This window comes from Lithobates pipiens, unplaced genomic scaffold (assembly GCF_037356315.1).
Source record: "Lithobates pipiens isolate NorthernLeopardFrog02 unplaced genomic scaffold, aLitPip1_a1.2 Scaffold_18, whole genome shotgun sequence".
NCBI lineage: Eukaryota > Metazoa > Chordata > Amphibia > Anura > Ranidae > Lithobates > Lithobates pipiens.
This window is the reverse complement of record NW_027507758.1, coordinates 104129804-104154683: the sequence shown is the minus strand read 5'-3', so window position 1 is coordinate 104154683 and position 24880 is coordinate 104129804. Positions and strand designations below refer to the sequence as shown.

Genomic DNA, 24880 nt, shown 5'->3' with positions numbered 1-24880 from the left:
ATGGACTTGTGTCTTTTTTCAACCTCGACCACTAGGTAACTATATACAATTAGCATATCTTTGCATGCGTAGTAAGTATTCAGCTGACAATGTCACATCCGTTACCTAATCTGACAGGTCGCCTATTCTGACAGAACACCATCCAAGACTCTCCTTCCTGATTGGCTAAGACACAGCAGTGGAGCCATTGGCTTTAGCTGCTGTCAGTCAAAGTCAGTCAGCCAATCAGGATAGAGATGGGGCGGGGCCCGAACCACAGCTCCATGTCTGAATGGACACAGGGAGCTGTGACTGAGCTTGGGTGCCCCCATAGCAAGCTGCTTGCTGTGGGAGCACTCAACAGGAGGGAGGGTCCAGGATCACAAAAGATGGACCCGAGAAGTGGAGGATCTGAGCTGCTCTGTGCAAATCCACTGCACAGAGCAGTTATGTATAACATGTTTGTTATTTTTATTGAAATTTAGATTTTACAATCACTTTAAGCTACCCCAGCTACCCCACTGGCTTCAATACTTCCAAGTTATTGACCTGTATATTGATATTGACCTGTAACAAGTATGCAGATCAGGCAAGTCAAAAGTCCTTATCTGTACACTTTTTTTCAAGTAAGTGATGGAAACAGAGGGTCAGGATGAAAGTCAGACACCTAACATTTTTAGAATGAGATATTAACACCATCTTTTACATGGCAATTTTCCTATCAATAAATTGTACATTAATATTGTATGATTTGCACTTACAGATTAGTAAGTCATTCCTTAAATGATTGGACCTACAAATACAGAGTGACTGGGTGCACTAGACTATTTTGCATTGAACAAGTTAGATTTAGTTAATTTCCAGCAATTCATTCATGTAATCTATCAATTAGGTGTTATAGAAACTTGTACACTAATTTATAGAACATAATGCATATTTTGTGTTTCAATGTCATTTCTGATAAAAGTATATTTGACATGATATGTCCCTTGACTCACCTTCTAGTCTCAGTAGGTTTCCTTCTATCTGCATACTAATGATGAATTTGGCATATAGACAAACATCACAATTATCTCATTAGACCCTTGTCTGTTGTAGCTAATGATTCAGTGTCTGTTGTATTACAGGAAGCAGGGAATTAATAAGCATTTATTACCATTCCACAATGTTCTTCTTGGATTTCCTTAGAGATTATCAGTATGTTTTTATGATTGTGATATTAGAACAGTAGAAGCAAAGGTCAGATAAGTGGCACCACTAGTAAAGGACACTCTTTTTTTTTATGCCATTTCCTTCCAAACAAGATGCAAACATAAATTTTGAAATAAAACTTTATCTGAAGACTTTGTAAACTATGGATTTTCAGAGTCAATAAACATATTGTGATGTTTTAAAATAAAACAACCAATAAAAACCTGTATATTAGTGTATTTTTTGCAATGGTATAAATACTGAGAGAAGTAATCACTCTATACTAGCCTTGTTTATATATTGTGAATGATACCTGTAGCCCCAAAACATCACCTAAACCTAATTTGTTTTTGGTGAAAATATATATAAGTGCATCTTCTCCGTAGAGCAGTGGTGGTCAACTCTCTTGATGAAAGCCTCAGTTTCATAGAAGAACGTACTCTTATAGCCAGAGACAACATGGGCTCAGTGGGCTGAATTTAAAAGTTCTTCTTGGTACAAGGACATTATGTTTGTGTGCCCTGAAGGCTCACAGCCAACCCTTCCCTCTTAACCATGTGGTCTCTTGATATGTAGACTTTGCCTATTGGTAAGCAATTTTAGACTTGTGATGTCTTGTAAAGTCCATCGACTACCAGCCTCCTATGTTCCTATCCCCCCTCCTTCCGATCTCACCTTTCTCCCCCTTGTCTTCTCTCTTTCTTCTTTTATCCCCTCTCTTCTTCCATTTCTCTCCAATCCCCCCATAATCTCCTATTATTCTCTCCATTGAACATTTGAAGTTACACTTGCCACCCTTGCATCCTCCTAGACCCAGGTTAATACTTAGAGTCATCCGTCTTCTTATATCAGTTTACCGGTCCTGAGTGTCTTCGGACAATGTTTACCTTATATGTTCATGCATATGTAATTTTACATTACTATGATAATTTTGTTTATTCTTCATGCCTTTTTTTCTTTAACCAATAAACAAATATTAAACAAAAAAAAGCTTCAGTTGTGGCATTACCAAAGGGTCGGACATAACATTCAGGGACAGTAACTCTACAGAAAGCTGTCAGTGACTGCAGACATGCAACATAAGATGGTCATGGACTGTAAACATGCTACAGTAGATAGAAAGACACTGTGTACATGGTGTAGGAGTTGTTGGAGACTGGAAGCATGCTTTAGTAACCAGTCACAGGCTGAAGAGGAGACACATTACATGAGACTGCTAGAGATCAGTGATATAAAAACCATTACTTCCACATTGGTGCCCATCCTACATTTACTTGTGCCATATTTAATATTTCTCTTAGCAAGATTCATTATAAAAGAGGAAGAAAAAAACATTAAAAGAAAAAAGACATGAATGGCATGGAAAAAAAGAAAAGATCATGTAAAAGGGTTAAACCAAACCATTTAACTACTAGAATATATTTACTTTGCTGGCAAGAGAAAGCATCTAAGTAAGGTAAACACTGCCTACTGTCTGCAGAGACTTCCAAGGCCATACAATAAGTGCCAAAGGGCCTCATGCAGTCCCTGGGCCGCAGGTTGGGCACCAAGGCTGTAAATATTTGATGCCAAGTACAAAATGTAACCTATTCCATACTGGAATTTGCAACATTCACATATGGAGAAAGCAGTAGTTTTAGGTGACATGGAAAACAGCAGTATGTAGTATGAAGTCAAGCAGGGTTTGCAGGGGCGGGGAAGGAGGCACCAGGATCTTGAATGGGTAGATTTACATACTGTGGTTCCAGAAAGATTAGGTAGGCAATGCAAATTACATATTAAACTCACGGTGAATCAAGAAAACCTGATCTGGGTGAGCTTGACCTTTAGGAATGAATAAGTGGTGATAAATGTAGTTCTATGCACAAGCTGCTTCTCTTAATCTGTAGAAAAAAAAATTCAAAAAACATGATTTTCCTAACAGTATGTTCAGATTATAAAGAACAAAGGATGATATTTTGACATTAAAAATCTATTCTCAGGTACCTGTTGGTACAGAGGTTGAAGGGATGAATATTTTGGGCCTGGTTCTTTTTGCACTTGTCCTGGGAGTGGCCTTGAAAAAGCTGGGACCAGAAGGAGAAGAGCTCATCCGATTTTTCAATGCATTTAATGAGGCTACGATGGTTATTGTGTCTTGGATTATGTGGTAAGTGATTTACAGATGCTTCATTTACCTACACTACTACAGAAAAAAAAAAATGATTTTTATATCACATTGTTATTGTAAATAGGAATTTTACTTGGCCAACAGACACATTTCAAAAATGCCCTTTTCCCAATGGGCAGTAGAAGTATATAAAATCCCTATGTACTTGAGAGAGCAGTAGTACATATTATCACAATAAAAACAATGAAATGTCTTCCTTGTAAATGTCATCATCTAACGCTGGCCATACACTTACATTTATTTTTTTCGTTCAGAAATCTAACAAATTCCATCATTAATGCTAAACAGCATAGGTGGACGAATTCCCCCTGACAGCTATTGTATTCTGACAGTGGCTACAGCTGCTGTCAGAATACTGGGATAGTGTCTGCATCTGATTGGATGCAGGCCCTTTTTGGCCATAAATTTTTTACCAAGCTCCTTCAACAAAAGTTAAATGTTCAGGGAACTTTTGGGAAAGGTGGGTGGTGCTGACAGGGGCATGCGTGGCTGACAGGGGCATGCGTGGCTCAAATTTCCAGCCAATTCACCATGAATCTGTGGAAATATGAGCTGTGTATGTCAGCCTTAACATGTAATCAGTAAGGCCGCGTACACACGCGGGGACTGTTCGCTCAACTTTGTCCGCTGAACAGTGTTTCGGCGGACAGTCCGCTCGTGTGTGGGCTTTCAGCGGACAGTTTCAGCGGACAGTCTGCTGAACAAAGTTTTTCGGAAATTCCGAAAAACTGTCCGCTGAAACTCTGTTTCAGCGAACAGTCCCCTCGTGTGTAGGCTTGTTCGTCAAACTAAGTTCCGCGCATGCTCAGAAAGGATTTACACGCCGAAGTTTGCATTGCAGTGTATAGGACGTCGTATTTTTCGTCCCGTCGTACGTGCCGTTCACGTCATCGCGCACGGTTTCAGCGGACTGTTCGTTCGTCGTGTGTGGGCAAGTCCGTCCATGCTAATTTTGAGCGGACTGTCCGCTGAAACTGTTTGACGGACAAAGTTGAGCGAACAGTCCCCGCGTGTGTACGCGGCCTAACAGAAGTAGGAGTAGTGGCCAGTGCGACAGGAACTGACACATCCAAAAAGTGGTCATATTCCTACTAAAGTTACATGTGTCAAGACAATAGAAAAGAATGTTTTGTTTTTCTTTTAAGTGGGGAAACATGCAAGTGCTTATTGTCTTCTACTTCTGCAAGAGCTTCATTTAAAAAGTTATGTCTGGTGACAGGGTCTCTTTAACCACTTCAGCCCCGGAAGAATTTACCCCCTTCCTGACCAGGCCATTATTTGCGATACAGCACTGTGCCGCTTTAACTGACAATTGTGTGGTCCCACGATGTTGTACCCAAACATAACTGACATCCTTCTTTCCCCACAAATAGAGCTTTCTTTTGGTGATATTTGATCACCTCTGCGTTTTTTATTTTTTGCGATATAAACAAAAAAAGAGCTATAATTTTGAAAAAAACACAATATTTTGTACTTTTTGCTATAATAAATATCCCAAATTAAAAAAAAAAAATTCTTCATGAGTTTAGGCTGATATGTATTCTTCTATATATTTTTGGTACACAAAATCGCAATAAACATATATTGATTGGTTTGCGCAAAAGTTATAACGTGTACAAAATAGTGGCTAGATTTATGGCATTTTTATTATAATTTTTTTTCTTTACTAGTAATGGCGGTGATCAGTGATTTTTATCATGACTGCATTGCGGCAGACAGATCAGAACACTTTTGACACTTTTTTGGGACCATTGACATTTATACAGCGATCAGAGCTAAACATAGCCATTAATTACTGTATAAATGTCATTGGCAGGGAAGGGGTTAACACTAGGGGCAATCAAGGGGCTAACTGCGTTCCCTAGGTGTGTTCCAACTGTGGGGAGGATGGGACTGACTAGGGGAGGAGACAGATCTGTGTTCATACTTAATATGAACACACAATCTGTCTCCTCTCCCCTGAGAGAACAGGGCTTTGTGTGTTTGCACACACAGATCCCATTTCTTGCTCTGACACGAGCAATCGCAGGTTCCCGGGCCCACCGGACACACACATTGGCTCCAGTTAAAGAGCTGACGTACAGCTACGATAACTTGCGCAACGGTGCCATCCTGCCACAGTATAACTGCAGGCGGCTGGTCGGGAAGGAGTTAACAAACATAGCCTGAAAGTATTGTAAAGATAGCAAAGAATCCAATCCTGAAACACTGTACAAATCCAATACCATAGCAGCGTCCCTGTCCTGTCATTTTAAAACATGCATTTATATGTTTGACCACATAAGGGATAGAAGGACGACTTAGTGAAAACAGTTCTGAAGGAAGATAGTGGTCCTAGGAGATATGATGAGCGTGCACCTACACCCAGATCCACATGGCGTGAGTCACACTCTTCAAGGGGTTCAAACTCACCAGAAAACAATACTCACAAGTCTTGAAATAATCCGAAATAAGTCATCCAAGATATAGGTTTTGTTAGAGCTGCAAATCACTCCATGAATAGACAATGATAAAAAAAGAAAGATTCCACATAGCATGATCCTGTTTAACAGTTTTATTGCAAAACCCAACCCCCTAAAGATTGCACTTACAAACATTTTAAAATCAATGAGCATTAAATGCAAAATGTAGTTACACAGCCACGCTGATTCCCCCTGGTTGTCTCTTGCTGACTGTGAAATGCAGTGCGTCACTTCCGGTCGCCATAAGGTCACACCCAGACGCATTTTGTCATTACGACTTCATCTGTGGGCATGAGTAGGCCATTAATTACACTGAGTTTAATAGCCTAAAAGTAACACTGAAACATAGCTAAACTAATGAAATGTACTGATTAGTCTATCGTTCAAGTCATATGTCTTTAACTTATTGAAACAAATGGTAAATGGTGTTTTGTAAGACTCCAAATATGATTCATCTTGCATTGTTATTTAGGTATGTCCCTATTGGAATCATGTTCCTAGTGGGCAGCAAGATTGTTGAGATGGGAAATATCGTGCTCCTGGTGACCAGCCTTGGGAAGTACATCATAGCATCTATTCTGGGTCACATTATTCATGGAGGAATAGTACTTCCACTTATCTATTTTGCCTTTACACGCAAAAACCCTTACACATTCTTACTTGGGCTGATAACTCCTTTTGCAACTGCCTTCGCAACATCCTCAAGGTAAGTCATTGCATGGTCATTCAGCATCCTCAGGCTTGCAGTCTAAAGTAGTATCATGTCTAAGAACATTAGAGGGCTTTATTGAGTACTTAGTTCTGGATGGTCTTTAGCTCTTTATTTAATGGTCTAAAAATGTAGCCACAACTCTTAGCATTTAGCTCAACTCACTTGAACAGAATCGTGTGGAGCTCATAGATAATTACAGTTATATATGCCCTATCCTATGAATAATAGACCATTCAGTGAGAACATCAGTTCATTTTGTATTTAATATAATATTGTATATAAATTGTATTAAGGCAGTAAAAAATAGAATTAAAAGTGAAGCTTTAAAACATCTACAGGAGAAATAGCTTGTTTTTATGGAGGCCTTGCAATAGTACTCCAGACTACCTTCCTGCTTGCTTGTACACTGGAGTTCAGTGTGTGTTAAAGTTTGTTACTGTACTCCTGACATACCCATATAGTATTTTGTGTTCTTTTGGTGTTTTAGCTCCTCCTATCAACATTTTCACAGCTACCTGCCCCTGACCCCCACACATTCTTCCCAACCCACCTCTCCCCTAAATTGTCCTTTCTTAATCGTACATCATGGGACACAGAGCCATATTAATAACTACATATAGACCACCTTCGGGGGATGAACACTGGCACACCCAAGCCCCCCTCCCTATATAACCCCTCCCATTACAGTACCTCAGTTTTTTCGCCAGTGTCTAAGTTGTTGGTCGTGGGTAAACAAGTTCTAAAGAAAAAAGCTCTGCCAGGATCCTTTCTGGGTCAAGGAGCTATGCAACCGGATCCGTCCAAAAGGCAGAGGAATTGTGCCCGGGCCTCGCTGGAAAGTGTACGAGGTTTTGCCCATAATGCTTCTCCCTGGAGAGCTGGACCCTGAGATCCAGCACTTTGGTCTTTCTTCTGAATACCTAAAGGTTTTCTGGCAGGGTTCTATACGGGTCCAGGAAAGAGGACCCCGTAAGTGGGGTCCCAGTCCCTGAAGGTCTGTCATGACTTGGCCCGCCATGATTGTTGAAGACTGGGTCTGTCTGGTCTTCAGCAGTATCCTGCGGCGGGGATAAGGTAAATGAAGACAATCCTAAGGTAAACCTATGGATTTATCCTATTTTTAAGTAAATGGCGTTGTGTCTATTTTTCACCACTAGAGGGTGTGAAATCTCTAAACACATGCCTGATATATTTACCTTACCTCACAGTGTAGCAGTGCTCAGTGTGGCAGCAGTTCTGGTTGAGTTCAGCAGCCTCTCCTCGCTCTCTAGCCATTAGGGGAGTCTATCTATCAGCGCATCCATGTCTTAAATACGATACGATCGGCGGAGGGAAAATGGGGCGGCACAAGCAAAGAGTGGGCTGAAAGTTTTTAAAAGCCTCACTCTTTTGGGCTGAGAAGTTGGCGGTGCACAGGAGCGTCAGGGCATGTAAGGTGGTGGAACCAGGCACTTCCTAAGGAGGCACATTTACTTAAAGCATCAGGCTGGGCAAGTGATAGAAGTATATATATATATATATATATATATATATATATATAATCTATCTGGACTAAGACTCAGCAGGTGATGCGTTTGGGTTAGTACCTCTGCATTTGTGCCTAGGACTATGCGTTCCCGCAGAGGGGACTCGGTTGCAGCAAAAGGGGGTGCAAAGGCATCATCTTCAGGGTCTGAGGCTTCTGGGCATGCATCCGCAGTACCTTCCTCTCCGGAAAGACCCAATGTAGCCGGCCAGGATGAGCCATTGGCGCTATCAGGTATTTCTGCCTCTCCTAGCATCTCAGTCCCTGCATACGTAGCTGAGGATGTTCTGGGATCGGCTTTGGTGGGCTTAGAAGAGAGGTTAGACTCTTTAATCGCTAAATCTTCCCAGACTGGGAGAAAAATCGTGTCAGATCCCCTTCTCCCTCCCTGGACTCCCAGAAGGAGAGACAATGGGAAGACGCTGTAGAATCACCATCAGAGGACCGAGAAGAGGGACAGTCTGATGACTTCTCTTCAGAAGAGACAGTCTCAGAAGAGCCTATCTCAGCCTCCCAATCTCAGAGATTGCAGGTCCAATCCCTTTCGGAGATGGTTCATTCAGCCTATAAATTACCCTCTGCTGAGGCAGCTAAAGCTTCGGTTCCCTCTTTGGGGGTCTTTAAAGCCCCCTCAGGCTTTAAGTTCTTTTCCTCTCCACCCGTTATTGGAACAGCTTATATATGCTGATTGGGAACACCCTGATAAGCATTTTCTACCTCCTAAAAAGTTTTCCTTACTTTATCACGTGGAGGAGAAATGGAGGGTGCCAGCTGTTGACGCCGCTATTTCTTGCGTAAATAAAAGCCTAACTTGTCCAGTGGACAATGTCCAGGTATTTAGAGATCCAGTGGATAAAAAAATAGAATCTCTGCTAAAAACCTTATTTGCTATGGCCGGTGCAGTAGCTCAGCCTGCGGTTGCAGCAATTGGCTCTGTCAGTCCTTAAAGGACCAAATGAAGCAGGTAATAAAATATGTGCCTGCTCAACAGGCCCGGGACATGGCTGATCTGCCCAGGGCCTTATGTTTTGCGGTTGATGCTATTAAAGACTCTATTCATCAGACATCTCTCGCCTCACTCTGTTGCTAGTGCAGATGCGCAGGAGTCTGTGGCTAAAGTACTGGCCAGCCGAGTCATCATGCAAAAGGATGTTGACTGGATTTCCCTTTCATGGGGAAAGGCGGTTCTGTGAGGAATTGGACAAATACAAATACATACAAAAAAATTCAAGTGGTAAAGGTACCCTTTTACCAGTGAAAAAGAAGAGTAAAAGTCCTTCCTTTAAACATTCATCCTCTCCAGGTCCAGGGACAACAGCCTTCAGGCAGTCACAACGGCCTCAGCCGTCAGCCTCTAGAAGTAGACCTCAAGGTCAGACCCAGGGGCCAAAGAAGCCCTGGGGACAAAAGCCTACAAAGCAGAGTCCCAAGGCCTCCCTTTGAAGGAGCACCCTCGCTCAGTCGGGTGGGGGAAAAGCTTCTGCAGTTTTCAGAGACTTGGCAGGAAGATATCCAAGACAAATGGATCATCTCCATAGTTTCTCTAGGTTACAAACTGGAGTTTCAGGAGTTTCCACCATACAGTTTTCTAAGATCAAACGTGCCCAAAGACCTGACAAAAAGAAGGTCTTTTTCTGGCACTAGACCGTTTGGTGTTTCAGGGGGCAATCATGGAGATTCCCATAGGGGATCAGGGTATGGGATTTTATTCAACTCTCTTCACTGAGCCAAAACCGAATGGGGAAATCAGACCCATACTGGACCTCAAGGAACTAAACTAGTCCATAAACATTTGTTCTTTCTGGATGGAGTCAATCCAGTCAGTAGTCTCCACTACTTTTTGGCATCTGTGGACATCAGAGATGCATATCTACATACATGTACCTACTTTTCCCGCTCACCAAAAGTTCCTATGGTTCGTGGTAGAGAATCACCATTTCCAATTTGTGGCCCTACCCTTTGGGTATTCACAAAGGTGCTAGCTCCGCTCCTGGCAAGGCTAAGGACCCGGGGTATAATGGTGATGGCATATCTAGACGATCTGCTGTTAGTAGATCAGTCGTTTGCTCGCCTAAATCAGAGCGTGTCCACCATGATCAAGTATCACTTAGGGTGGATCCTCAACTTCGAAAAATCTGCCTTACAGCCATTAAAAAGGCTGGAGTACCTGGGCCTGCTCATAGATAAAGCCCAGAGAAAGGTTTTTTTGCCCCAATAAAAGGTCACTGCTATAAAGGAAGAATCTTTCCATCTGCCTATGCATGAGATTATTGGGGAAGATGGTGGCTTCATTCGAAGCAGTCCCCTATGCTCAATTTCATTCAAGACTGTTGCCAAACAGGATCTTGTCGGCTTGGAACAAGAAAATCCAAGCCTTGGACTTACCGATCTATCTGACCCTGGAAGTTCGTCAGAACATCAGTTGGTGGTTGAGAATTTGCAGAGGGGAAGATCCTTCGTGCCGGTTACTTGGAAGATTGTGATGACGGATGCGGATGCCAGTCTGTCAGGCTGGGGAGCAGTCCTAGAGGAGGCTACATTCCAAGGAAATGGTCCAGGGTCGAGAAGACCTTGGCCATCAATATCCTAGATATTCGGGCAGCACGTCTGGCTCTATGGGCCTGGACTTCCAGGTTACAGAATTGGCCCGTCAGGATTCAATCCAACAGTGCTACAGCAGTAGCCTACATCAATCACCAAGGGGGCACCGGAAGTCACACAGCCCAGGGGGAAGTGAACCATATTCTGGTTTGGGCAGAGAAGCATGTACCTTGCCTGTCTGCAGTTTTCATTCCGGGGGTGGAGAATTGGCAAGCTGATTTCTTAAGCCGCCAGCAGCTGTTTCCAGGAGAATGTTTACTACACCCTGACATCTTTCGAGTGATTTGCCAAAAATGGGGCATCCCGGATGTGGCCCTATTAGTGTCCAGGTTCAACAAGAAGTTAATCAACTTTGTGTCAAGGACAAGGAACCCACTCGCATGCGGAACAGATGCGTTAGTGGCCCCATGGGATCAGTTTTTACTGATTTATACGTTCACTCCAGTACAATTGATACCACGGCTTCTTTGCAGAATCAAGCAGGAGGGGAAGCCACTAATTCTGGTAGCCCCAGCTTGGCCGGAAAGATCCTGGTATACAGAGATCGTAAAGATGGCAGTAGGAGACCCATGGTCCCTTCCACTGCGCCCAGACCTGCTCTAGCAGGGTCCAGTATTCCATCCTTCTTTACAAGCGCTAATTTTAACGGATTGACTATTGAAGCCCATAGTCTAAAAAATGTCAGGTCTCTTGGTGTGAATCCAAGAGATGGCATCTTGGAAGTATGTCATGGGTAGAATACTTACCTTTCTACAGCTGGGAGTAAAAATTAAGCTGGCATTGCGTACTATCAAGGGTCAAATTTTGGCCTTATCAGTGTTCTTTCAAAGACCTTTTGCTTCACATTCATTAATCCGGGCCTTTATACAGGGTGTAATGAGTATAAATCTGCGAGTCAGATCCCCTCTGTGCCCATGGGATTTTCAAAAAAGTCTTTGCACTTACCGTACTTGATGTAGTGAGAGCAGTCAGAATCTATCTGAAAGCAACAGCTTAGATACATAAAACTGATGTTTTATTTGTACTGCCAGAAGGTTACAGGAAGGGCCAGGCAGCATCAAAGTCTACTATTTCTAAGTGGATTCGGCAGGTTATTACCCAAGCTTATGGTTTGAAGGGAAAAACTCCTTCCTTCCAAGTTAGAGCACACTCTACCAGAGCAGTCAGTGCTTCCTGGGCAGTGCATCAGCAAGCATCCATGACTCAGATTTGCAAGGTTGCTACTTGGTCTTCGATCCATACATTCACCATGTTCCATTAGGTGGATGTAAAAGGGCATGAGGATGCCGCCTTCGGGCGCAGTGTTCTGCAAGCAGCAGTATAGATCCTCGCGTCTGGCTGCCGTTTTTTTTCTGTGTCTCCCTCCCCTCAAATGGCATTGCTTTGGGACCTTCCATGTAGTAATTAATGAGGCTCTGTGTCCCGTGATGTACGATTAAGAAAATAGGATTTTTATAACAGCTTACCTGTAAAATCCTTTTTTTGGAGTACATCACGAGAGACACAGAGGTCCCGCCCCTGGGATATATGTATATTGCTTAGCTACAAAACTGAGGTACTCCCTGTGACGGGAGGGGGTTATATAGGGAGGGGGACTTCCTGTCTTGGGTGTGCCAGTGTTCATCACCTGAAGGTGGCCTATAACCCATGTAGTAATTAATATGGCTCTGTGTTCCGTGATATACTCCAAGAAAAAGATTTTACAGGTAAGCTAACCTATTATCTTGCATACCCTTTGTTGTCATGAGTGAGGGAAATTCAACCCAGGGGCCCAGTGACAATTCTGTAAAAGAGCAAGAGTGACTTTTGTGACTTTAGTTCAGTTGCAAGTTTCCTGGAGAAAATCGCCAGTTCAATAACGGACCTAACACGTTACCGTAGGCTGGCCATGCAGTAGTAGAATTTTTTTTGATTGTTCACAAGGAAATGCAGAAAATAATTTGTCAGAGCATTTCATAATACCATTTCGGACTCTACAAAGTTAATATAAAAACCTTAAAAAAATGTGTTTGATTGCTATGTCAACGTTTTGAATTCTACGTTCCATTTCAAGATACGCATGTGCTTTACAATAAGTGTTTTTCCCTGAATGAAAGCCACATTTTACAGTTCACATTCACAGTTGAAATTTTGTTAATTTAAGAAAATATTCTACCTTTTAACAATTAGAAAATGAAACAAATGTTCCAAGAACTATTTTTGTAAAAATTCTACTAATTAAAACAGCAGAGCAGGCGATTCAAATTTTTTTTTTTTAGCACCCTATAGTGGCCAAAAGAAACATTATCAGTCTCTTACCAGTTTAATTGAATTTTGAGTTTTATATAATACGCTATGTCTAGATTGAGCAAGGCTTTGGGGGTTATTTGCTGGAGAGTTAAGTATTTACATTTCTGAACTGAATAGTTTACTTTGGCATTTCAGAATATTTCACCTTTCTCTGCACTCTTGTTATGGGGCAAAGGTTGGTCTTATTTTCTTTTTTTAGTGCCTTCTAAATATTTGTCATTAGGTTTGTGTAATAATTGTTTTTTCAATTAAATAATTCCATTATATTATTGGTATGTCCATATACAGGCTGTTTACATCTTAGACATACATAAAGAGGAGCTCCAATCTACCTAGCTACAGTGCCTTGCAAATGTATTCACCCCCTTGGCATTTTTCGTGTTTTGTTGCCTCACAACCTGGAAATAACATGGATTGTTTGAGGATTTGCATCACTTCATTTACAGAACATGCCCACAATTTTGAAGATGTTATTTTTTTTATTGTGAAGCAAACAACAAATAGGACAAAAAACAGAAAAAGTCCACGTGCATAACTATTCACCCCCCTAAAATCAATACCTTGTAGAAACACCTTTTGCAGCTATCATAGTTTCATAGTTAGTATGGTTGAATAAAGACACCAGTCCATCCAGTTCAACCTGAGTGAGTCTACAATTGTCCCTATCCCTTGCATACTCACAGTGGTCCCTACCCTCAAGCCCACAATCGAAGGTCCCCATACATATACTATAGTCAATTTTGGACAGAAGCCAATTAACCTACCTGCATGTCTTTGGATTGTGGGAGGAAACCCACGCAGGCACAGGGAGAACATGCAAACTCCAGGCAGGTAGTGTCATGGTTGGGATTCGAACCAGTGACCCTTCTTACTGCTAGGTGAGAGTGCTAACCACTACACCACTGTGCTGCCCTATATATCACAGCTCCAAGTCGCTTTGGATAAGTCTCTATGAGCTTGCCACATCTGACCACTGGGATTTTTGCCAATTCCTCCTTGTAAAACTGCTCCAGCTCCTTCAAGTTGAATGGTTTGTTCTTGTGAACAACAATCTTTAAGTCTGACCACAGATGTTTTATTGGATTGAGGACTAGGCTATTTCAACACATTTACATTTTTCCACTTAAACCATTCAAGAGTTGCTTTAGCAGTGTGTTTGAGGTCATCGTCCTGCTGGAAGGTGAACCTCCGCCCTAGCCTCAAATCACACACAGAGTGGTACAGGTTTTGCTCAAGAATATCCCTATATTTAGTACAATCCAAGTTTCCATCAACTCTGACCAGTTTCCCAGTCCCAACTGCTGAAAAACATCCCCACATCATGATGCTGCCACCACCATGTTTCACTGTGGGGATGGTGTTATTTGGGTGATTTGATGTGTTGGGCTTGCGCCAGACAAAGTGCTTTCTTTGATGGCCAAAAAGTTAAATTTTAGTCTCATCAGAACAAAGCACCTTCCTCCATACATCTTGGGAGTCTCCCACATGCCTTTTCGCAAATTCAAAATGTGCCATTTTGTTTTTTGATGAAAGTAATGGCTTTCTTCTGGCCACTCTGCCATAAAGCCCAACTCTATGAAGCGTATGGCTTATTGCCATCCTATGTACAGATACTGCAGTCTCTGCTGTGGAACTCTGCAGCTCCTCCAGGGTTACCTTAGGTCTCTGTGCTGCCTCTCTGTTTAATGCCCTCCTTGCCCAGTCTGTGAGTTTTGGTGTGCGGCCGTCTCTTGGCAGGTTTGCTGTTGTGCCATATTCTTTCCATTTGGTTATGATAGATTTGATGGTGCTCCTAGGGATCATCAAAGCTTTGGATATTTTTTTTATAATCTTACCCTGACTTGTACTTCTCAACAACATTGTCCCTTACTTGTTTGGAGAGTTCCTTGGTCTTCATGGCAGTGTTTGGTTAGTGGTGCCTCTTGCTTAGGTGTTGCAGCCTCTGGGGCCTTTCAAAAAGGTGTGTATATGTAATGACAGATCATGTGACACTTAGATTGCACACAGGTGGACATCATTTCACTAATTATGTGACTTCTGAAGGTAATTGGTTGCACCAGAGCTTTTTATGGGCTTCATAATAAAGGGGGTGAATACATACGCACATACCCATTATCAGTTTTTTATTTCTGAAAAATTGTTTTATGTATATATTTTTCTAATTTTACTTCACCAACTTAGACTATTGTGTTCTGATCCATCACATATAATTCAGATTAAAAAAAACATTGAACTAAAGGCTGTAATGTAACAAAATAGGTAAAAAGCCAAGGGGGGTGAATACTTTTGTAAGGAACTGTATAATTAAAATCTATGCCCTGATAATTATGCCTGTGTGAAAATAAAAAAAAATACTAGCCTATGGAGTTCAGTTTTCTTCCTGGCAGCCAAAATTCTCCCTTATTGCCCGCTGCTATCAATCTGCCCAGTGAGGTTTGAGAGAGCAGCTGCTCTCAGTGCTGGATCGAAATCAGGCTCAGGTAAATATAAGAGGTTGGGGGGTTTACATTTGAATGCATTAAGGTAAGAAGTAATTAAATTTAGCTGATCAAATTAACTTACATATACTGTATATCCAGAGATTTTAAATGGCTTCAGAAGCCCTCTAACTTACTTTATCTTCACCTCTCTGTGTCTCTGGTGAGCCAGTCTCTCTAGTCAGTATTTTTATATACGTTTTTTAGTAATATACGCAGTTAATTTGTTACAAGCATATCATGTGATAACTAATAAGTATTTTATTTTCTGACCTTAGCTCTGCAACTCTCCCAACTATGATCAAGTGCATTGAAGAGAACAATGGAGTGGACAAAAGAATTAGCAGGTTCATCCTCCCTATTGGAGCAACAGTGAACATGGATGGTGCAGCCATATTTCAATGTATGGCAGCTGTATTCATTGCCCAGATGAACAACACTGACTTAAACGCTGGACAGATCTTCACTATTCTGTGAGATAACAATATGTTATTACTCTCGTTCCCAGTACAGGGAAATTGTGAAAGCCATTTTATATATATATATATATATATATATATAATGAACTGTGCTACAGATGCTACAAGCTCCATCTTTCTATGAACCTATTCTTATACTCTCATTATAAGTAATTACTGGTAGCCAGAATACATTATACTTGTCAGCACTTCATGGAGGCAGAAAGGTATCCCTTATTAGATGCTAAACCATGTCCGATCTACACAAGTTTTAAAGTCCTTAAACTGATGGCATGGATTTCCTTTGGGTACTGGATCTATCACAATCAAAAAACATTCTAGAAGCCTATTTAGCATCTGAGCAAACAGACTTAGCAGGTATATATCAGCGTTGTACAGAAATTAGTCTGTAGAAATTCCGTGGGATCAACGCTTACTAAAACATAGTTACATAGTTAGCCAGGTTGAAAAAAGACAAAAAACAATTCTTTGGTCTTTGCAAATAATTGAAATTGACCTTTCACTAAAAAAGCAAGGCCAGCTTAATACATCTGGGCCCCTTCCCCATGTTAAATAGCAGTAAGAAAAGGGAAAAGGTTAATAGAAACCCTGGCCCACTTGTGATGCCTAATGCTGCGTACACATGACCGGACTTTCTGGCAGACTAGGTCCAACGGGATCAGTCCGTTGTACAATCTGATCGTGTGTGGGCTAGTCCGACTACTTTTTATTAAAAAAAAAAATAATCAGACGGACCTAGAAATAGAACATGTTTCAAATCTGTCCGATGGACTCAAGTCCAACAGACTAAAAATCGGGAAAACCGTTTGTCTGTGTGCTAGTCCGACGGACCAAATATGACGCAAGGGCAGCTATTGGCTACTGGCTATTGAACTTCCTTATTTAGTCCCATTTACGTCATTCAAAACTAACGGACTTAGCCGGTCATGTGTGATCAAGTCCGCTCGTTCAGAAAGTCCGTCGGACCTCCGCCGAAAGTCCGTCGGGAAGACCGTCGGATCTAGTCCGTCGAAAAGTCTGGTCGTGTGTACGTGGCAGGGAATGCTTAACATTTTCACTAGATGATGAGCTGTCTGGCATTTTGTTAAACTATTATTTCATGAGATTAGAATACTCCCTGGGATCTCACTGAAAGGGTGGTAAATCATATAGAGATCGCCTTCCACAGTACAGAATCCAGGGGGTAAGTGCATGCTACAAGAGCAGATGCTGTAAGCAGAACTTGCCTTACAACGTTGAATGCTTCTAATAAATAATATAGTGTATCCCTTTTTGTGGGGGTTATGAGAAAGGGCCCTTCTTAAACGGGCTATTGTGCTATACCCATAGGTAATTTAGAATCCCAAAACCTTTACCAAGTAGAAAAGTGGGTTTTATAGTAGAGTTGGCAGTGCCTCCAACCAGGACAGGGCCTCTATGAATAGAGGGGTTCCCTTCCTTGGAAGTTATTTAGTAATTTAATCAAAGTACTTGAGAGCAGAGGAACTACTGCAACCAGCATATAATATTACCAAATAATAGTGCGCTAAACCTTAAATGTATAAAGGATAATAAACTCCAGTCAATATGTGAATACAATAGTGAACAAATTTCATAAATATAGATAAATATGCAAAAAATCCAGAAGCATGAAAAAGTTCATGAATGCTAACAAAACACGAATATCAAATCACTCCATTATCCGTGACACTCTCTGCAGGATATATGTGCTAAAAATATTCACCACCACCTCAGTGTAAAGGCAGAACACATTCTGAATAGTCGCAGCTGCTACCCATTTTTATATCTTTTCACATATTTTGGTTTAATACATATCAGCGCTTTAGTATCTATATTAATTTATCAGCATTTAATATTAACCATAAGTATATAGATGCATACCAGAATGGAAATAGAGCTTTATATAAGAAACGAATAGTTGTACATACAGGTATTATTAGCAAAGGGACCAACAAGAGTCCCAGTGGAATTGTGCATATATATCCAAGCATATACAGTAGTTAATAATAGAGAAACTTTCAGATGAATCTTGAAGCAAAGTACAGTTGCAGGGGCCCCGGTGGATGATCACGATCCAGTGTCCATCTGAGGATCAGAAGTGATGGAGATAGCCTTCAACCATTGTCCAACCAGCCTGGAATGCAGATTCTTATAGCAGAGATCAGAGTGTGACACTGGAACTCAGAGTCAGCCTATCTACTGTGCACCTTTGCATCTAGTAGTTTTTAATCTGTCATGCAGCTGGACCTCTTAACTACCAGAAGTGGCCCTCAGATGCCTAACCTGGCTCTAGCATATGGTTATTGAGCCCAGGGCTAAAACTAGCTTGAGAATCCCAGACCAGTAGGGACAGGATTAACTATAATTCAGGTGCTGCATATAAACTTTATAGCAATAAGCGGGTTCACCTACTAAAATACAGGAAGGTGACCACCACATACATACAGTAACTCAATCCTAGCTATCTGGCACTTTGCATGTGAGATAATAACAATAGAACAGAGATAAGTCTGTCACCAGACAGACTATAGATATGTACAAATATACACTATATTGCCAAAACTATTAGAACGTCTGCCTTTACACGCCTGGCCTGGCTCGCAGTCTCCTCTCTAATTCATCCCAAAAGTGTTCTATCGGGTTGAGGTCAGGATTCTGCGCAGGCCAGTCAAGTTCCTCCACCCCTGCAAGCCAAGCCTTCTCTTCCAACATCAGTACCTGACCTCACAAATGTGCTCCTGGAAGAATGGTCAAACATCGCCATAGACACACTCCTAAACCTTGAGGACAGCCTTCCCAGAAGAGTTGAAGCTGTTGTAGCTGAAAAGGGTGGGGTAACTCAATATTGAACCCTACGGACTAAGCCCCTGTACACACGGTCGGAGATTTCCACAACCAAATCCGTCGGATTTTGCCCGTCTGATTTTTTCCGTCGGATCTTGTCTGAAACTGTTGCATACACACGGTCTGACAAAGTTGGCGAAAAAATCCGATCTTTCAGAACGTGATGACGTAATGTCGTTACGATGGGACTACATTCAGGCTAGTAGCCAATAGCTTTGATGTAGGAATTTGATCTGAGCATGCGTGGCACTTGGTCCGATCAAAATTCTCTACACATGATCAGAGTATGTCCAATCAGCCCAGTTGGTCGGGAAATATTTCCAACATGTTGGAAAATTGGGTCCGACGGATATTCCGACGGAATCAGTCCGATGCATACCACACACAGTCGGATTATCCGACGACACGGTCCGATAGGACACATTCCGACGGATTCTCCGACCGTGTGTACAAGGGCTAAGACTGGGATGCCATTACAGTTTATGTGCATGTAAAGGCAGGCATCCCAATAGTTTGGCAATATAGTGTAGATACACCCAGAAGCTATGGGCAACAATAGTAAACTATTAAACATAGGAGTACTTGCCTAGTAATCCCTGTATTCTGGTCTGGGTTCAGCAACAACTCTCTCATGGACAAGGCATGCTTCTCAGACATTCTCAGTATCTCTCCACTTCATCCTTCTGGGATTTTTCATCCAATAACCCAGAGACAGGAAGTGCAAACATAACATATTTACAGGAATTTATAAATATAGACAGTCGAGCACAGCAGATCCCTACAATAGCATAGATGTAAAGTATTCTGAGAATACCAGTCCCAGGTATCTAGTGTGAAGGGTAATCTCTGGTGTCCGCATGCTATATAGTGTGTTCATGCTTTGGTGGCCATGGCTACTAATATGTAGAAATCAGAACATACACAATGTAACCCATATAGCTTTTTATACTGTTGGAGTATTCTCAGTTATTCTACTGTCCTGGAGAAAATGTTTCTGTTATGTAGAATACTTTCTCCCAGGTCAACTTATTCCTATTAATATATTATACAATAGATACAAAAAAAATAACCCCCATAACTAGCACTGTCTGAAATGGAACCTAGAGGTCAAGGTGGGTGTCTAATTGTCCATTATTATTCTCAGTGTTACAGCAACAGCGTCAAGTGTGGGAGCAGCTGGAATTCCTGCCGGAGGTGTCCTCACTATCGCTATTATTCTAGAGGCGATTGGCCTTCCGACAAATGATTTGTCACTGATCTTGGCAGTAGATTGGATTGTGTGAGTATTCCTGTGATACAAATATCTCATCTGACATTCTACCATTAATTCAACACACTACTGTGAAGTGAATAAGAGAATTCAGCATATTAATTTAGGCATGATCATGAATACAACTTTATTTGTTTAAAAACCTTTAGAGCAGGAGTCTCCAAAATCTCTGAGCAAAGGGCCAGTTTACTGTCCTTCAGACTTTGAGGGGGCCAGACTGTGGCCAGTGTGAGTAGAAAATTTCCTGGCATCAATGAGAGTAAAGAATGCCCTATTTTGGTATTAGTGGGAGGAATATTAACTCATTGGTATTAGGGGAAGAAATGTTGCCACATCATTGGTGTCATTAGGAGGAATATGGCCCTGCAGTTGGTGTCAGTGGGAAGAATAGTGCCCTATTGTTGGGGAGTGTGGTAGGAATAGTGTCCTATTGTTGCTATAAGTGACAAGAATTATGCCCCATTGTTGGTGTAGAAGTAATAATACCTTGTATCAGTGGAAGGAATAGGGGCCTGATAAAGGCAAGCAAAAGGCCACATCTGGCTCCTGAGCCGCAGTTTGAAGACCACTGATTTAGAGGCTCATTTATTATGGAGAGGAGATATAGCCATCCTGTGTGCTCTGCAGGGTTACACCATACAGTTGCCTTTATGTCCCAGATGCATTTACAGCCCAATTATTAAATTCAGTCTGCAGTGTAGGTGGATTCCTCTCTGTTTATCTCAACATTTTGGAGGACAGCTGGTCACATGGTTTTGATAGGTCATGTGACTAGGCTCTCCTCCTGGCTTTTCTTTTATTAATTTGTATTGCCCTCTTATTTATTATTCAACAACTTCATGGTTCCACTGCCTTGAAATGATGAACAGCCTTGAACAGCATGGCACATTCTAGAGGGTGTTGGGATGAGGAGTGGCGCACATGCTGACTTCCATTTCCACCCTACTGAGGATCGGCATCATCACAGAAAAGTTTTCCAACAGCAGACACTTAATTTCACAAAAGGGATTTCAAAGCCTCAGCACGTTTGGTATATCTGAATTGACTAGGTTATAATCCAATACACAAGCCAAACAACACAAAAACGTATCTCAGAGACTGTAAGTAATGTTTTCTTTCTATGTCCCTTTTCTTTTTTTGCTAATATTCCCCATGCATTCCATTCTGTGGTTTATTGCATTCTCTGTAGTACAGTGCCTTGAAAAAGTAGTCATACCCCTTGACATTTTCCACATTTTGTTATGTTACAACTAGGGATGAGCCGAACCCCCCCCCCCCCGGTTCGGTTCGCACCAGAACTTTCGAAAGGACCCCAAATTCGAACGAACTTTAGAACCCCATTGAAGTCTATGGGACTCGAACGTTCGAAATTAAAAGTGCTAATTTTAACGGCTAATATGCAAGATACTGTCCTAAAAAGGGTTTGGGGACCTGGCTCCTGCCCCAGGGGACATGGGTCAATGCCTAAAATGTTTTTAAAAATGGCCGTTTTGGCGTGAGCACTGATTTTAATGACGATTAAAGTGAAAAAAAAGTGAAATATTCCTTTAAATATGGTGCCTGGGGGGTGTCTGTAGTATGCCTGTGAAGTGCCACGTGTTTCCCGTGTTTAGAACAGTCCCTGCACAAAATTACATTAAACGGAAATAACACCATTTAACCACTTCCCACCCGGCCAATGCATATATACGGCCGGGTGGGAGCCGTCTACTCCTGATAGGACGTTCAGGAACATCCTTCAGGAGTAGCGGGATCGCGCGCGCCCGCACAGCGGCGCGATCCCGATGTGCTCGTGTCACCCGGACACGGCACATCTCAGATCGGCAGGAGGGCTCTGTGATTGGCCCCCCTGATCACATGACGGCCGTGTCCAATCACGGCCGTCATGTGATGTAAACAAACAGCCGGTTGCTAGGCAATCGGCTCTCCTCTCCTCACACGGAAGTCACCGCTGAGGAGAGGAGAGCAGAACGCTGCAGCCGGCTGATGATCAGTGAGTATGGGCTGTTTTTTACAGCTTTTTACTCACTGATCATCAGTGTAGTGTAAACACACAACACACCACACAGTACAAACACAGTCCCCACATATGTCCCCAAAACACACATGTCCCCAAAACATACATGTCCCCAAATAATAAAAACACATGTCCCTAATAATAAAAACATGTCCCCCACATATGTCCCACTAAAATCACATGTCCCAATGATTATCTGCACACATATGTACGTGATCACCTGCACACATATGTACATGATCATTTGCGTGCATATGTCCGTGATCACACAAACCAATTATTATACACTTAACGGAATTTTTTTTACCAAAAACATGTAGCAGAATACATTTTGGCTTAAATTTATGACAAAATTTGATTTTATTGGATTTCTTTTCAAATAGAAAAAAGAAAATATAGTTTTTTTTCCAAATTTCCGCTATTTTTGCGCTTATATCGCAAAAAAAAAAAAACGGAGTCGTGAATAAATAACACCAAAATAAAGCTCTATTTGTGCGAACAAAATGATAACAATTTCATTTGGGTACAGTGTAGCATGACCGCGCAATTGTCACTGAAAGCGCTAGAGCGCTGAAAGCTGAAAATTGGGTTGGGAAGGAAGGGGGTGAAAGTGCCCTGTATTGTAGTGGTTAAAACTGCTTGCAGTTTTAATGTTATATCTGGTTCCTGCAATATGGTTGAAAATCATTGAGAAAAATGGCATGGGTAGCCCTCCCTGCCCATTACCAGCCTATTTGGGTCTTGTACGCATATTAAGGGGAACCCTGTACCCATATTAAAAAAAGGAAATGCGTGTGGCCCCCAGGCCCTATATACTCAGAACAGCAGTATACAGGCGGTGCAAACAAGACAGGGACTGTGTAGGTTTGTTGTGTAAAGTTGAATCTGTTTGTAATTTTCAACTGGTACATTTTTAAAGTGTAGCTTCAAAAAAACTATTTTTAAGCTTTTTGGAAAACATAGGGAAGGGTTATCACCCCTGTATAATTTGTTTTGTCGTCCATCTTTTTTCATCTCACTTGCTGTTGTCTCCTTCCGTTTGCAAGTAGGAGATGTTTGTAAATTGGATGTTTGAAAGTAGGGGCCTGCCCTATATGCTCTGCAGAAATGGCGGAACAAGGTGTTGGTTTTGCCACAACATTGTAAGCCCTCAAAGTGACTCTTGGTGGGCGCTGGAGCGCCCTGCTGTGAACGATTATATCAAGAATTGTAATTACATGCCATTGTTGAACAGTGGTAGAAAAATTGACCTTTGGTGGTTGTGGTGCTGGTGCCACAACACTATAAGTCCTCACCGTTACTCTGGATGGGCACAGGAAGGGGCCCTCCTGTGAAATATTATATCAAGAATTGTAATTACATGTTCCTGTTAAAGAGGGGCAGAAAAATTTGGCCTTAGGCACTGCTGCTGGTGCCACCACACTGCAACCTCTCCCATATACTCTAGTTTTATTGCAGGAATTAGCCCTGCTGCAAAGCATTGCATCAAAAATTGTACTTAAACGCCCCTGTTAAACAGGGGCAGAAAAATTGGGCCTTAGGCACTGGTGCTGGTGCCACCACACTGCAACCTCTCCCATATACTCTAGTTTTATTGCAGGAATTAGCCCTGCTGCAAAGCATTGCATCAAAAATTGTAATTAAACACCCCTGTTAAACAGGGGCATAAAAATTGGGCCTTAGGCACTGGTGCTGGTGCCACCACACTGCAACCTCTTCCATATACTCTAGTTTTATTGCAGGAATTAGCCCTGCTGCAAAGCATTGCATCAAAAATTGTAATTAAACGCCCCTGTTAAACAGGGGTAGAAAAATTGGGCCTTAGGCACTGGTGCTGGTGCCACCACACTGCAACCTCTTCCATATACTCTAGTTTTATTGCAGGAATTAGCCCTGCTGCAAAGCATTGCATCAAAAATTGTAATTAAACGCCCCTGTTATACAGGGGCAGAAAAATTGGGCCTTAGGCACTGGTGCTAGTGCCACCACACTGCAACCTCTCCCATATACTCTTGTTTGATTGCAGGAATTAGCCCTGCTGTAAAGCATTGCATCATAAATTGTACTTAAACGCCCCTGTTAAACAGGGGCAGAAAAATTGTGCTGATGGCATCAACCAGAACCAGAAATGTTCTTCCAACATATCAGCGGAGGAGGAAGAGGATAGACAATCAACATAACAGGACAGTCACTCAGCATCAGCATAGGCAGTCTTGAAGGGATGTGATATTTAAAAAAAAAATTATTCTGTTACATCAGCTTCAGGTGCTTGGTAGCTGTGGGTGATCCAAGACTGATTCATCTTGATGAAGGTCAGTCGATCAACTGATTCGGTGGACAGGCGCACCCTGTGATCGGTAACAAAGCCACCAGCAGCACTGAAGGTGCGTTCCGAAAGAACGCTGGATGCAGGCCAGGTCCTCTGGGTCACTAAGGACAACATGATCCGCAGCTACCTCCTCCCAGCCATGTACAAGTCCACGTGTTTCTTGGGACTGTAAATCATCCCTACAAGACTGCTGCTGCTGCTGCTGATGCTGAGTGCCAGCCTCCACCTCCATGCTGACACAATCATCCTCCTCCTCCTCTTCCTCCTCCTCATCCTCTTCCTGTGTGATGGGTGGCACAGCAGGAACACTGTCTGGATAAAGGGGGCCTTGAGAGGCAAGGAAGTCCTCCTCTTCCTGCCTCTGTTCTGCCTCAAGTGCCCTGTCCATTATTCCACGCAGCGTATGCTCCAAGAGGTGGACAAGAGGTACAGTGTCACTGATGCATGCACTGTCACTGCTCACCATCCTTGTGGCCTCCTCAAACGGTGACAGGACAGTGCATGCATCCCTGATCATGCCCCACTGGCGTGGTGA

The 24880-nt window shown here is 42.2% G+C and overlaps 1 protein-coding gene across 2 annotated transcripts in view; it reads left to right on the top strand.

Moving 5' to 3' along the window:
• Positions 1-24880, top strand: part of SLC1A4 (solute carrier family 1 member 4) — a 140901-nt gene that overhangs the window by 94719 nt on the left and 21302 nt on the right. For both annotated transcript variants that reach the window (XM_077485960.1, XM_077485961.1), the window contains exons 4-7: positions 3153-3319; positions 6275-6508; positions 15685-15879; positions 19874-20008. In XM_077485960.1, coding sequence (XP_077342086.1) covers positions 3153-3319; positions 6275-6508; positions 15685-15879; positions 19874-20008 — 731 coding nt within the window. The remainder of the gene's footprint in view (positions 1-3152; positions 3320-6274; positions 6509-15684; positions 15880-19873; positions 20009-24880) is intronic.